The sequence below is a fragment of the Xyrauchen texanus genome, chromosome 1 (assembly GCF_025860055.1).
Source record: "Xyrauchen texanus isolate HMW12.3.18 chromosome 1, RBS_HiC_50CHRs, whole genome shotgun sequence".
NCBI classification, from domain to species: Eukaryota; Metazoa; Chordata; class Actinopteri; order Cypriniformes; family Catostomidae; genus Xyrauchen; species Xyrauchen texanus.
Window position 1 is genome coordinate 47,739,636 of NC_068276.1, and position 16,528 is coordinate 47,756,163.

The 16,528-nt window shown below is 36.7% G+C and overlaps 2 protein-coding genes across 3 annotated transcripts in view; both read left to right on the forward strand.

Annotated features, from left to right (window-relative positions):
* LOC127651090 (collagen alpha-6(IV) chain-like) overlaps nucleotides 1-3,412 on the forward strand; it is a 109,044-nt gene extending 105,632 nt beyond the window's left edge. For both annotated transcript variants that reach the window (XM_052136816.1, XM_052136822.1), the window contains exon 45: nucleotides 474-3,412. In XM_052136816.1, the coding sequence (XP_051992776.1) occupies nucleotides 474-734 (261 nt within the window). In that variant the 3' untranslated portion in view covers nucleotides 735-3,412. The remainder of the gene's footprint in view (nucleotides 1-473) is intronic.
* Nucleotides 3,413-10,479: 7,067 nt separating this feature from the next.
* ankrd46b (ankyrin repeat domain 46b) lies at nucleotides 10,480-15,588 on the forward strand. Its single transcript, XM_052136888.1, has 4 exons — nucleotides 10,480-10,615; nucleotides 12,363-12,705; nucleotides 13,237-13,395; nucleotides 14,407-15,588. The coding sequence occupies exons 2-4, from the start codon at nucleotides 12,395-12,397 to the stop codon at nucleotides 14,621-14,623; spliced, it is 687 nt and encodes a 228-aa protein (XP_051992848.1). The 5' UTR covers nucleotides 10,480-10,615; nucleotides 12,363-12,394; the 3' UTR covers nucleotides 14,624-15,588.
* The last annotated feature ends 940 nt before the right edge of the window (nucleotides 15,589-16,528 follow it).

Here is a 16,528-nt window from a genome sequence, read left to right on the forward strand (position 1 = left end):
AACAATGTGCTTGCAGTACAATGTAGTAGAGATACACTCATATCTATATACAGTCATGACCAAAAGCTTTGTTAAAAAAAAAAAAAAAAGTTTAATGCAAATAAATGGAAACATCCTATGTATTCTTACAAGCATTTCAAAACATTTCCTTAATGTTCATAAACACCGTCTGAATACTAGGCAAATTTACCTTCGGTTGTGATAAAATAACCAACTAGTGACCAGTCAACTAATAATTATAATGACTTCATTAAATGTGCTCATATGCAATTTAGAACTGTCAGTGATATACAAACAATCCTATTAATATTTGACTTGGTTCATACGCTTTAGTCTCAAAGATGCAGTGAATGGTATTACTGTCAAAGAAGAGCAATAAAGGCTGATTGCGATATCAAATAGCAAAAATACAGTATCAACAAATGTGTTCTTTTGACTATACATAAATGTCTAACTTTGTCTCATTTCTTCAGCACACAGCCGCTGGTGCAGAAGGTGGTGGTCAGTCTTTGGTGTCTCCTGGTTCTTGTCTGGAGGATTTCCGTGCCACACCCTTCATTGAGTGCAATGGTGCCCATGGCACCTGCCACTACTTTGCCAACAAGTACAGTTTCTGGTTGACCACGGTAGAGCTGTACAATCAGTTCATTCAGAGTCCATCCCAGGAGACCCTGAAAGGAGAGCAGTACCGGTCACGCATCAGTCGCTGTCAAGTCTGCATGAAGATCTTGTAACTTCTGTTGATGCTCAACAGGACAAAGTGACTTTAATAAAAAAAGAAATGAGATGAGGCATTTGAAGATATAGGAAACAAAAATAACTGACGGATTTGATTTCATGCCCTTGACCTAATGACTGTTGTTGTATGTGACACCCAGCGGTGGTAATCTGATGTGCTATATTTGGAGAATATGGGGATTCGAATGAAAAGTAATGGAGAATATATAATTTTTCTCTCTGCTTGCCTGTTTTCAACAGAGGTGCTAGAGTACATATCTGAAATATGTATGTATTTTTGTTTAATTGTTGTTCATATATTCACAGCTACCTCGGAGAGTGCATCTCAAACTCCAACTGGACGACATACATTTTTCAAAAGCAACTTGTGATTTATCTGGTTGTTACTGCATTCCAAGTACAATTTGTATTTGCTTCACTAGCCGATATTGGTGCTTTTACTCATTTATCATTGGCAATATTGACAAACCAGCACTTTGGAATGTACATGAATGAGTGAGATTTTAACATCATGGTTATCACTTGAAATAATTATTATTTATATAACCCAATAATTATGTGTTCTATATAAATTGCACTGAAGTGAATATCTGAAAACTTACTGTATGTAAAGGATCTTTCATAAGAGCATTTGATTGAAGTAAATTCACCAGTCCTAGGCCATTCAAACATCTATCAAACAGTAATGATGATTATGGTTATCACCAAATATCTCTCAATCTTTAAAAGATAAATTTTTCATCAGTAATTTACTGTGTTTGAATAGAAAAGTGAAACATATCAAAGGTTCTTTTGTTAGAGTGTCAGAATGATTCAGTTTATGTATTTCTATACTCAAAATGTTATTGCCTTTTTGTAACACATCTAATTCACTTTGTGCATTAGAGGAGATAAATAGACTAATTTTGAGTTGAAAAGTCTGGTTGATTATATAACCACTATTGTCACTAAACCTTTCAGTCTCTCATTGGTAGCCTTGAGTACATACTGTATTTTTTATTGTGTTACATTTCTTTATGTGTATAAGTGAATAGATTATGGTTTGTTTAATTCATCCCACTGATAAAAAGAAAATGTACTGTACATTAAACAAAGACAAAGAGTTGACTTGTACATTTAATAATAGGGACAAAATTAAGAATATACACTCACCTAAAGGATTATTAGGAACACCTGTTCAGTTTCTCATTAATGCAATTATCTAATCAACCAATCACATGGCAGTTGCTTCAATGCATTTAGGGGTGTGGTCCTGGTCAAGACAATCTCCTGAACTCCAAACTGAATGTCAGAATGGGAAAGAAAGGTGATTTAAGCAATTTTGAGCGTGGCATGGTTGTTGGTGCCAGACGGGCCGGTCTGAGTATTTCACAATCTGGTCAGTTATCTGGGATTTTCACGCACAACCATTTCTAGGGTTTACAAAGAATGGTGTGAAAAGGGAAAAACATCCAGTATGCCGCAGTCCTGTGGGCGAAAATGCCTTGTTGATGCTAGAGGTCAGAGGAGAATGGGCCGACTGATTCAAGCTGATAGAAGAGCAACTTTGCCTGAAATAACCACTCGTTACAACCGAGGTATGCAGCAAAGCATTTGTGAAGCCACAACATGCACAACCTTGAGGCGGATGGGCTACAACAGCAGAAGACCCCACCGGGTACCACTCATCTCCACTACAAATAGGAAAATGAGGCTACAATTTGCCTAGAGCTCACCAAAATTGGACAGTTGAAGACTGGAAAAATGTTGCCTGGTCTGATGAGTCTCGATTTCTGTTGAGACATTCAGATGGCAGAGTCAGAATTTGGCATAAACTGAATGAGAACATGGATCCATCATGCCTTGTTACTACTGTGCAGGCTGGTGGTGGTGGTGTAATGGTGTGGGGGATGTTTTCTTGGCACACTTTAGGCCCCTTAGTGCCAATTGGGCATCGTTTAAATGCCACGGCCTACCTTGCATTGTTTCTGACCATGTCCATCCCTTTATGGCCACCATGAACCCATCCTCTGATGGCTACTTCCAGCAGGATAATGCACCATGTCACAAAGCTCGAATCATTTCAAATTGGTTTCTTGAACATGACAATGAGTTCACTGTACTAAAATGGCCCCCACAGTCACCAGATCTCAACCCAATAGAGCATCTTTGGGATGTGGTGGAACGGGAGCTTCGTGCCCTGGATGTGCATCCCACAAATCTCCATCAACTGCAAGATGGTATCCTAACAATATGGGCCAACATTTCTAAAGAATGCTTTCAGCACCTTGTTGAATCAATGCCACGTAGAATTAAGGCAGTTCTGAAGCGAAAGGGGGTCAAACACAGTATTAGTATGGTGTTCCTAATAATCCTTTAGGTGAGTGTATACCCCTAATTCATTCTAAGACTGTAGTTTTTTAAAATACAAAATGTACATTTTTGAAGATTGGCTTTCAATTAGCATTTATTGTTATTGTTTTTACTGCTTCATGGCCAAGAGGTGTATATATTTCAGAACCTGGTAAATTCTATTAACTAATCAAATATTTTTATAATGAATTCAGACAGTAAATACTGTATGAGAAGACCTTTTGTACATTACATTATTAAGTGGTGTACATTATTTAACTGAATGCTCACTGTGAGTACATCTATGGAACCTGTCAAATAAAACTTACCAACTGTTATTTCACATTTTCACAGATTTGAGTATGTATGATATATACATTTTTCCACCATGAACCTCTATTGTTAGGCTCCTGGTGATGGGGGAAAATAAAATCTTTCTCTGGATCTCCTGGTCACAGCCACAACAGCATATTCAAAGGTGCACACAGTAATGTCTGTCTTTCTATTTAAAACATTTTCAAATTTCTATTTTACATTTATGCATTTGGCAGACACTTTTATCCAAAGTGACTTACAGTGCACTTATTACAGGGACAATCCCCCCGGAGCAACCTACAGTTAAGTGCCTTGTTCAAGGACACAATGGTGGTGGCTGTGGGGATCAAACCAGCGACCTTCTGATTAACAGTTATGTGCTTTAGGCCACTACGCCACCTCCACTCCAATGTTTTACTCATTGATAAGGTTTTACTCCAAAATAAATTAATTGTCATTTTGAAACATAAGTATAAAAGCACAAGCACTCACATGAGATGAAGAATCTAGTCATATCAGTAATTTTATAAAAGCTGCTTTTTTTCTAGATGGAGAGGGTCCCCTCATGGGGGCTGCCATGACCAGCCAAATACTACATGCTTAATGTCAGTAACCGCCTTGTTATTTGACACTTTCACTCATGGAGGAAATTAATCATGGCTGACTGAATAGTGAATTTCAACAATGGCATCTGTAACTGAAAACTATTGCATTTTAATGATCCTGCATCAGAGACTATTTTTAAGAGACGGACCACTTCTATTAAAATGAATGGGAGTAGTCGGAAGGCACAGGATGTAGACAGGAAGTTCCGCCTGACAGGTTAAAGACCAAATCACCTTTTAGATACAGACATCGCCAGCTTTACATCTCGAGGATGAATATGATGTTGTTTAAACGTAGGTTGACAAGCAGTTTTGGAGTTTCCGGTGTTGCCCCATTCAAGCAGATAGGAGCTACACTGTCATGACTGGAAAATTGTCTCCCGGGAGCGTTCCAAAGATGGCCGACAGTGGACTGACTTGCTAGAAAGACTTTGGCTGTCTCCACGCCAGGTTCAAGATGACGCAAACAAAATAGTGACTGATTTAAACTGTTGTCAAAAAAAAAATTATCTTTCAATGCTGCAAATGAATGGTTCAATATCCAAAAACCTTAAAGAGATTGAAAATTATGTGACTAGTTTTTATAAAAATGTATATTCTTCTAATCATCAGGCAAACCTTTCTGAGCAATATTTGCAACAACTTAAGGACTTTAAACCAAATTTAAGTGATGACTTTAAATTATTGTGTGAAGATCCCATAACTATACAAGAAATTAAAGATGCTATGAAGTCAATGAAAAAAGGAAAATCGCCTGGTTCTGATGGCCTTACTTTTGAATTTTTTATGCAGTTTTGGGAACTGTTAGAGAAACCTTTTCTATTAATGGTTCAGGAATGCATAGAGAATGGTGCAATGACTCCAACAATGAAACAGGGAGTGATTTCTCTTATCCCTAAACCAGATAAAGATGCTTCTTGATCGATAATTGGCGACCGATTACTTTGCTGAATTTTGATTATAAACTATTTGCTTCCATATATGCCAAAAGATTAAAACAAATAATACACAATGTCATTAGTGAAACGCAAACTGGTTTCATGAAGGGACGTCATATCAGCTGTAATATCTGTCTGGTTTTGGATCTTATTGATTTCAGAAGCTATTATAATATTCCTTGATTTTTATAAGGCTTTTGACACTGTGGAGCACCAGTTCCTTTTAAAATCATTAGCTGCTTTTGGTTTTCCAACTAAATGTATTCATATTGGTCAGCTGTTATACAAAAACATTGATAGTAGTATAATTTTGAACTCCGGTATGTCATCAAGGTTCCCTATTTGTCGTGGAATACGTCAGGGGTGCCCTCTAAGCCCTCTTTTATTTTTATTTGTAGTAGAATCTTTGTCTATTGATATCTTGCATAAAAGTAGCTTTGAAAGTATTAATATATTTAATAGAGAGCTTCATATCTCACAATTAGCAGATGACACAACTTTGTTTCTGAAAGATAAAGAGCAAATAGAACCGGTGTTACATACAATCAACTCTTTTTCAATTGCATCTGGACTTAGACTCAATTTATCTAAATGTGAAATATTTTGTTTTTATAATACCTCAGAAATCCAATTCAATTGCATACCAATCAGAAATGAAGTGAAGTATCTGGGGATTCAGATAACCAAAAATATAATGAGCAGAAAGCGCTTGAATTTTTCACCACAATTAGTTAAAACTAAGAATAAATTTAATAATTGGCTTCAAAGAGAGTTATCTCTATTAGGCAGAGTTTTTTTTATCAAAAGCAGAAGGTTTATCAAGATTTGTTTACCCCTCCCTATCCTTATATATTGACAGCAACACTTCCCAAAAAAATTGATAAAGTTTTCCTTGATTTTATATGGAAGAATAAATCCCACAAATTAAAGAAAAATGTTTTGGCAAATAAAAGAAGTGGGGGGCTCGAAATTCAAAATTTTGTTGACACTAATAACACATTTAAAATCAATTGGTTGAAGAGATGTTTGACTAGTGAAGACTCTATGTGGTATTTTATCCCCAATAATATATTTAATAGGATTGGTGGCCTCTCATTCTTATTGAGATGTAATTACTCTGTTGGGAAAATACCTATAAAATTGGCTAAATTCCATCAACAGGCACTGTTAGCTTGGAAGTTGGTTTACAACCACAACTTTTCTCCCCACAGAACGATTCTTTGGAATAATATGGACATTAAGATTAAAAACAGATAGATTTTTTTTGAAAAATGGTTTAACAAAGACATTATTTTTATTGCAGACCTCTTTGATTGCAAAGGTGACATTTTGGTATATGAGGAATTTATGAATATCTATCAATATCCTTTGCCATTTAAAAATAAATCAATCTGTTGTAAAGGCGATACCAGAGAGCATAGTATTTTTAATGAAATCGTCTTTAACTTATGGTGTTGGTCATAAACAACTACCTCAGTTATTTTTGGGAGGAATGTTATTTTGAAGTACAGCCTGTAATAACAAATTTATCCGGCAATTATCCCATTCACAGTTAGCAATTGCACCAAGAGGAAAAAAATTGGGATGTCTTTTATTGACGACATTCAATGGAAGAAAGCGTGGTTGATACCATATAAATATTGAATTTCAAATAAAATTAAAGAAGTGCACTTTAAAATTTTGCACAAAATATATCCATGTAATGCACACCTGGTGAAATTTTGTGATGTAAGCGATATGTGTACTTTTTCTAATAATGAAAGTGAAAGCCTTAACCATTTATTTTTCTCTTGCAGTATATCTTCGATGTTTTGGTGTGAATTGAGTAATTATTGTTTTTCTACAATTGATAAAAAGTATATTTTCTGCATTAAAGATTATCTGTTATTTTGAACACGAGAATAAAGCATTAGTTTGTATTGTTAATTTTTTTATTCTTGTAACAACATTTTATTTGCACAAGCAGAGGTCTCTTAAAAAGCTACCCAGGCTCAGAGTTCTTAGTTGATGTGGAGTACTTGGTCAAATCTTTAAAATTGCTCACGAATAAGAAATGTTCTTCTTTTTTAAGGTATTATGAGAATATGTTTGTATGAGCCGTGAACTAGCATAAATATTATTTTATTTATTTTTTTATATTTTATTTTTTTCTGTAATTGTATTTATTTATTTATTTTTCTTATATTGTTATTGCCTTTTTGTATATACAATTTATAAATGTACAACTATAAAAAAAATTGCCTTGACAATAAAAGAAAAATAAAAAAAAGTTAAAACTGTTGTCAAAATGATGAGATATTCAAATGTCTCTGTCCATGGCTCTATTTACAAAACCAAGCAACTTCCCTCGAAAAGGGAACTATGTACTTAACCTTTAGATTGCCACTCTGTTCTTTCACTGGTTCCTATGGAATGATTTTCCGGACATTATTCAAAAGGAATTGCAAATTGTATTTGCAATTGCGTTTTCAATTTGTGGACGCATAAAATGTGACATAATCCAAACGCAATTGCAAATCGCGCATTACCGTTTGCATTTTCGTTTAAGCGAATGCACAGTGACTGCCAGATTTCAAATGGAAAAGCAAAGTCCGTTTGCAACTGTGTTTCCCATATCTTACGAGTTTTGGCCCTGTCATATTTAAATAGCAATTTCAATTACCACGTCTGCTTTTTCACTTTCTCAGCGTCGCGTATGTAGCCAGCCAAAACTCAAGTGGAATACTAATTCCCTTAGTATTTCCATTGATGCCTTACACAGAAACCTGTCAATCAGGGTCAAGGGTGGGATTATGCTATGGGGCGTGTTTGTCTTGGGAAGAGACGTCACTCACAGTCGACGCTCAAGATCAAATAAACCGGCGTCTGTTCAGGGCATCACCTCTTTATTTATTTTGTATTTATTTTAATGTTTATTTGACAGGGACAAATGCATAGAACATTGCTTTATAAAGAATACAAAGTAGATGCCACGCATACATGTTTCTAGCCATGACTAATTTGCAACCCCTGTCCCTGGTTAGGCTTATAAATTTAAAACAAAAATTACAGAGTTTAAGATTTATAATTAATAAAATACATACAACAAATACATCCCATATATGAAATAAGATATGGGCTTAAGTAGATGTGGAAGTCACTATAAATCAAAGTCTAGACACATTTAACAATACAAGAACACAAAAGGGTGCATATGTCTGTGTGTGCTCACATATGCAACATTATGTTTGTATGCATTGTGTTATGTCCTGTACAGTCAGTGTTCACAAAGTTGTTTCAGTTTCAGCCATTGCTTTAAATGTGTATTAAAAACCTTGAAGTCTGTCAATGTTTTAATTTCAGATGCATTCCACAAATGTATGCCTCTTACTGAAAAGGATGTCTGACCAAATGTTGTTCTACGTTTTGCGGCTATAGTTTCCACTTATTGTGCCTCTAGTTCTTATTCCGCTCTTTTGTTTATGTACTAGTTGACAGAATATTTCTGGTGCAACGTTGTTCACACACTTAAAAATTAGTAAATTTTAGTAAAGTAAAGAAAAAGTATTAGTAAAGAAAAATTTACAAAACTGTCAAAACTCAAGATATTATGCTCCCTTAGAATGATGCAGTGATGCCATCTTACCACTTACGTGCGGTCTGGGTAGGCAAACTAGGCACTGCCTACCCTGCCAAAATTCAAAAATAAAATGTTTATTAAATAATAAACTTGTATTTATATTTTTACTTTTTATTCTTGTGATTTATACATGCAATATGTGTGTTATTCCAATTGTTTAGACGTTATGATGACAAATTTAGCAGTTACGCATAATCAACTAAAAACAAATGGTAGAATAAGCAGTGCTTTTACGGTCCATTCATTGCAGACGACAAGCGGAAAACCCATGTTGCGCATGCGCACTTCGATCCTGTATTCTTTAACATGTACGGCAAAAAGCACAAATCTGCTGTGCCTTTTGACGTAAATATGTTATGCCCGTAATCATCTCCGTTACGTATCAGACATGGACCAATTAAAATCGAGATATTCCTGGACATTTGCGTAGCTAACGTCATTACACCACAGCTAGCGTAGCGTACATGCCTAATCCCCGCCAAATTCAAAATCAAAATGACAGCAGCGGCCGTAATCACGGAATTAAGAAATTTTTCCAAGCTCGATTTTAATTCCAAATATGAGTTAATTGCACGAGGGAGGTCTACGCCAGCCTTAGATGGACTAGTACAGCAAAAGGGCCCAAAAATTATTCGATCATTTCAAACTGATTGGTATGTAAGAAAAGATTGGCCATGTGGCTGTGCGCTTGTGTGTGTGTGTGAGTGAGAGAGAGAGAGAGAGAGAGAGAGAGAGAGAGAGAGAGAGAGAGAGAGAGAGAGAGAATACACTATATACATCCTGATTTGTACATTTCTTGATATGCCGCGCTTGTGCGTAACGTTCACTGTTATTACGTATTATTAGCTTAAACAATGAATCAGGTAATCTGGCTGTCATAACTCAGTGCCTAGCCTCTTTAAGACATCACCGCACGTCACTGCATCTTACAGATTTCTGGTCCATTACTTTTAATGCTTGTTTATATAATGACTCTTGACCGTCGACTGTGAGTGACGTCTCTTCCCAAGACAAACACGCCCCATAGCATAATCCCACCCTTGACCCTGATTGACAGGTTTCCGTGTAAGGCATCAATGGAAATACTAAGGGAATTAGTATTCCACTTGAGTTTTGGCTGGCTACATACGCAACGCTGAGAAAGTGAAAAAGCAGACATGGTAATTGAAATTGCTATTTAAATATGACAGGGCCAAAACTCGTAAGATATGGAAAACACAGTTGCAAACTGACTTTGCTTTTCCATTTGAAATCTGGCAGTCACTGTGCGTTCGCTTAAACGAAAATGCAAACGGTAATGCGGGATTTGCAATTGCGCTTGGATTATGTCACATTTTATGCGTCCACAAATTGAAAACGCAATTACAAATACAATTTGCAATTCCTTTTGAATAATGTCCGGAAAATCATTCCATAGGTTCCATCTCAGCACTCTAGTTGAGGAAAAAAAGCGCAATAATGGCCGCCCACTTTTCAACCGTCTGGGTTCCGGGTGTATTTTCCCCATTAGCTTTAAAGAGTTGTGAATCTTTTTTTTTTTTTTTAAGAGTTGTGAATCATGAAGCAAACCACGTCATACACAGTGCGTCATAGGAGAGTGCGTAGCCACGTTTCGCGGTTTTTATTGCCAGCGGTTTTCTGATTGGTTGTTATTTCTCTGCTGTACCATGGGTACTGTAGTTGTTTACCATGTATTCCGCTATCAAACACGATTTGTAAACAATGCAGTTGAGATAACACATACGGATGACTTCAACGGAAGCATATACCATCGATGAACAACCTCGTAGCTCACGGTATGTATGTCTTTAAAGTGTTATACGTTATCGTTGAAAATCAATTCGTCTAAGGGATAAAATAATACGATTTTTACTTCCGGAACCAGACTGTTGCGCACTGTAGTGATGGTTCGCGTTGTCGCGCCAGAGCAGTAGGGGGCAGTGTGAGGCCTCAAACATAGTCGCCAGCTGTATTAGCCACCAAAGAGATAGTAACTCATAAACAACATAGACAGAAGCAACGGGACTTGGATTAACACAATTCTCATCTGATACTGCTGCACAAAACAGGTATAAATAAAAAATCTGCGAGTGTGTATGAGTAACTGCGTTGTTTATGCTATTATATTGAGTCATTTTAGTTCTCCTCTGCCCGCAATAGCAAAGACAGTGATTACAGTATAGAACATTTGCATCTAGACTAGCAGCTGTATACAGTAATTCCATGTTCACTAACGCTATATCAGACATGACACACTAAAACGGACTAGCAGATGCCTCCCTGTTATCACTTTAGAGGAGTGAATCTCACTCTTGTGATTGTCATTTTGTGTGGAGATCGATGTGTTTAGTCAGCATAGTGATTTGCTGGCTCATGCAGCAGAGACCTCCCTCCTGCCTGCACTGCACTGCACTGCACTGCACTGCACTGCACTGCACTGCACTGCACTGCACTGCACTGCACTGCACTGCACTGCACTGCGGGCTTGATAAGGTGAGTTTCCAATAACATGTAACAAGCTGTAATTCTTAGGAGGCCTGAACAGCTGACCATAACTATTGGACAGTAATGGACCACGTGTTAAATTGATTACGTAATCAGTTCACTAAAATCAAGTATTTATTTGCAATTAGATTACATTTAAAATGTACATAATCAGATTACAGTTAGGGGTACTCAGGGACTGGAAAATTGCAAACCGTTGTTTGATATAACTGGTACACCCACTCAAATTATATTTTCGTGAAAACATGCAGTAAGTAATCCAATAATATCACCTAAAAAGTGTACTGTAAAGATTATGTTACTGAATACAATTTTAATTGTGTAATTTGTAATCCGTTTTAGTAATCTACCCAGCACTGATCATCAACATTATAAACCTTGTTGCTGAGTGAATCTGATGATATCTGGGCCATATTTCACCTCAAAATCCAAAAAGTAGTAAGAAATGATAGTTCAACCCGATCTGTTTGAAGTTTGTTTGTAATTTCCATTATTCTCAGTGATCATACTCATTAGTTTTACATCACATACAGTAACATTACATTACATCATCCTGTCTGAACACAAAGATGTTTTAATGATTAAAATCAGCATACATAACATACATACAATGATGCATAAATACTTAACAAATTAAGTAAAAAAAATGTGTGATATATTATATTATATTATATTATATCATAATATTATAGTTATTATTCTGCGCTACAGTAATGTGAACTTGAGGGGGTAATTATGCTTAAAGGTGCTGTTAGCGATTTTAGTGAAGCTTTCAGGATTGAGCTGTTGAATTAGCCACGCCTCCTCATTCCAAAACTCCGCCCTCCAAAGATAATTTTGAGATCAAAACCCAGTAAAAGAGCAGTATTGTTTGTTCCTGTGGCTGTCAAATTAAACAGTGGCACAATAGCGCTCTCAACTGACAAAACTTATTAATCAGTGCCTTAATGATGCTTCAAATGAGAACAAGTCAAATTATTGACTGTTGAAAAGCATTGCAGACACATTTTTGTTTGCTGTTTACAAAGTCTACAGCTATAACAGAGACCGGTGAGATATCTCATGACACTTATTTCATTAATGGCTGACAGCACCTTTAATTTTCACGTCTTTTAAATAAAAATACTGTCAGAAAATCATAATGGCCTAAAATGGCATTCAAATAAAATTCTTTCTTTATACGAAACCCAATGTCTTATTTATTAATTTATTTTTCTTCCATTTTGGGGGTGAAATATGACTCAGACATGTTATTTACAGGTTTGTGAAATTGACTTGGAAGGTGACTTGAATTTTATTTGTCCGTCTTAGTTACGCTGGAATTTTCAGAGACAGACTCGGACATGTCATATGTCTTCATCAATGACTCGTCGCAATCCAGTGTACCATTACTGCAGGCTTGCATTGATGGGGACTTGAGTTTTGCCAGGTGTCTTCTGGAGACAGGCTGCGACCCCAACATCCGTGACCACCGGGGCCGCACAGGTCTACATCTGGCTGCGGCACGCGGGAATGTGGATATCTGCCGCTTCCTGCACAAGTTTGGTGCAGACCTGCTGGCCACAGACTATCAGGGCAACACTGCATTGCACCTCTGTGGACATGTGGACACCATTCAGTTCCTGGTGTCCAATGGTCTCAAAATTGATATTTGGTGAGATATAGTGACATTTTATTATTAGATCATCATAAAGTATTTGACAAGTTTAGTTTTTTCTGTTTGTTCTATTAAAGAATGGAAGTATCAATGTTGACATTCTTACAAAACATTACCATGGTAACCTGTTTTCTGCCAGAATACCAGTTGAAGTAAAACTGTGGTAATTTGGTATTAGCCACCAATGTCATCTAAAAAATAATGGAATAAAGAAACAAAATTACACAAAGTTCTATAAAAGTATCATGCACTATTTGAAAGAGATATCATATTAATTTATAATGATTTTACTATTTTCAGTAGTATTGGTAGTAGTAATGATTTACTGTAGTATAGTTCCCGATGGCCAGTCCACCACTGATTGCCCCCAAAGTGTGTTGGCCCTCCGGGAAAATGCCCAGTATGCCAGATTACCAGTCCAGCCCTGGTAGTAACTATGGTACTTAAGGTAACGAAGGTTGCAGTGGTAAGTTTGTGGAGCATATGATTGTTCTAAACAATTCTGATTGTTTACTTTAATTTAAACAGTAGTCATAATGGGTCAACACCACTGGTGCTGGCAAAGAGGAGAGGGGTAAATAAAGATGCCATTCGGCTGCTGGAAGGACTGGAAGAACAGGAGGTCAAGGGCTTCAACAGAGGAACCCACTCCAAATTGGAAGCCATGCAGATGGCTGAAAGTGAGAGGTAAGTTGCCTTCCAGATAGGTGCCCATGTTTTGAGTATGATGGATATATACATTTGAAGTCAGAAGTTAACATACACTTTGTTAGCATTGCCTTTAAATTGTTTAACTTGGGTCAGATGTTTTGGGTAGCCTTCCACAAACTTCTCACAATAAGTTGCTGGAATTTTGGCCCATTCCTTCAGACAGAACTGGTGTAACGGAGTCAGGTTTGTAGGCTGTCTTGCTCGCACAAACTTTTTCAGTTCTACCCACAAATCTTCTATAGGATTTAGGTCAGGGCTTTGTGATGGCCACTCCAATACCTTTACATTGTTGTCCTTGTATTTGTACAGACGCATTTGCAGATGTATTTGGCAGACGCTTTTATCCAAAGCGACTTACAGAGCCCTCATTACAGGGACAATCCCCCTGGAGCAACCTGGAGTTAAGTGCCTTGCTCAAGGACGCAGTGGTGGTGGCTGTGGGGTTTGAACCAGTGTCCTTCTGATTACTAGATTACCAGTTATGTGCTTAGACCACTACATCACCAATTGCTCCCAAGGATGAATCAGACTTGTGGAGGTCCACAATGTTTTTTCTTAGGTCTTGGCTGATTTCTTTTGATAATCCCATGATGTCAAGCAAAGAGGCACTGAGTTTGAAAGTAGGCCTTAAAATACATCCATAGGTACACCTCCATTTCAGTAACCCTCCTATCAGAAGCTAATTGTCTAAAGGCTTGACATAATTTTCTGGAATTTTCCAAGCTGCTTAAAGGCCCACTAGAATTGTGATGTAGTCAATTAAAGTGAAACAGTCTGTCTGTAAGCAACTGTTGGAAAAATTACTCATGTCATGCACAAAGTAGATGTCCTGTATGACTTGCCAAAACAATAGTTTGCTAATGACTTCAACCTAAGTGTATGTAAACTTATGGCTTTAACTGTAACAGAATAGCAGCTATAAAAATAACAGCCACAAAGTGGCTTATTGTACTACTGTAAGTGTAATTCATCTATTTTCTTAACTAGTGCCATGGAGAGCCATTCACTGCTGAATCCAAACCTGCAGAACAGCGAAGGTGTGCTGTCCAGCTTTCGCTCCACCTGGCAAGAGTTTGTGGAGGACCTGGGCTTCTGGAGGGTCCTGCTTTTGCTGGTGGTCATCGCTCTGCTCTCTCTGGGCATTGCTTATTATGTCAGTGGGGTCCTGCCCTTTTCTGCTAGCCAGTTGGAGTTGGTTCACTGAGGTGAACACAAGATTCTGTGGTACAGCTCAAGTGTTGTCCCGGGACCAAACGAGTCAAGCTTTGAACTGAAAGGAGGTTTGAGTTGACCATACACACTGAAGGTTCTTCATAGTACAAGATTAGGTCTAATCTGAAGTTTGGAAGTTATCTTGTCTTTCTCACAGGTGAGGTAGTGTGGCGTTGTCCACGTTGTGGGGCTGAGCTATGAAGGAGAATTGAAAGGTATAGGTTCAGGTATTTATTGGGAGCCGAATATTTGTGAAGTTTCTTAAATGTACACCAAGTTATGTAATCCTGATTTAATTTCTCACAGATCTTCCCATGTTCACTGAACACCTACATGGCCAATTGGTAGAACAGTAGATGTATTAATTTGTATATCTCAATGATAATGTAAACCACATTAGATGACAGTGTTATGTTATACTAGATAGGGCGTGACGGTTTTCATTCTTGGCTTATCTTAGTTTCCCTCTTCAATCTCCCACTCGTTTTTATTTTATTTTTTATCTATACTATACTATACTTGTTATGCTGGTATTGAACTAACACCTATTTATTTTTTGTTGCATATAATATGTTTAAAATTTTCAATAACAAAACAATGAGGCCAGCAAGTATTTTTTGTTTCTGCAGAGATGTAGAGGAAAGTTAACAGTGACCACTCTGTCCTAACAGTCATTTAATCCTAAATATTTATAAATTTAGTTTGTGAGCCATTTTATTTTTACGTAACTCTTTAATGTTATTATATAATAATAATAATAATAATAATATGTTCTCTCATATCAGAAATGTGAAAGCACATTGATTGTGTTGCTCTCAGCAACATTTTCCACAATTTGAAGACAAATATGGCCTACATTATTGCTCATGTCTAAATTGCTATTTACCATTACATATATATGTCCATATAGCTTTTGTTCAAGTTTTAATTTTTGGTATAATGCAAATAAATATATCACAAAAAATGACTTCTTGTCAGAGTGCTTCACATAAATGAGATTTTGTTATTTTTGTCTTTATGGAATACTCTGGGTTCAATACAAGTTGAGCTCAATCAACAGCATTTGTGGCTTAATATTGATTACCACTAAACATTTTTTTTGGAGGGTTTAAAGGAAGAAATGTGAGGTTTATAATTTCATAAATGCACTTATGTTAAAACGCATGTATTATTTGAGCTTTTTAGAGTTGTTTTAGGGTTTGTTGACTACATCGTCATGGCAACGAAGTTGTTAAATTGGCTATAACTTTACACAGAAAAGGTTAGTAAATTTCATTACTTTCTACAATCAAAGCAACTGCCAGTTTTTTCTCTCTTCTAAATACATGTTTTCAATGTTTATTGTGCACAAATCCCACTGTATTGTGCAGCAAACTCATAAAATCGCTCCTCCATGAAGCTTTCTGCAACTCTTGTATGTGGAGGGCAGTGCGGCACTTGAAGCTGGCATTGAATGTAGTGTTGACACCTCGACTCAACTCATGTGAAATGCGCTTTACAATGACCAAAGGACATTATTGAAACTCAAAATTATTATTATTAGACTATTATTGTTGTATTTTCTTTAAACGCCATGCTCAGCAGTTTAAATACTGTTGGAATATCATACAATACACCTGCTTTGTTCTTAAAATGCTTAAATGTTCTACTGAAGTCAGTAGATTTGTGGTCATACAAGTTTTACTAAAGGATATGGTAAGGAAGTTTTTGAAACTCACTATTATTGTTGTCCTTTTGGTTGAAAAATAATGCTCAGACTGAAGGAAGACTATAGATCTGCTTTGTTCTTTTAATGCTTAAACACTATAAAGTCTCTTGGTAGATTTCGGTCATGAAGCGACTTAAAATGAGTCACAGACTCATAGTACATAAGATGCTCATGTCGCCACTAGTGACA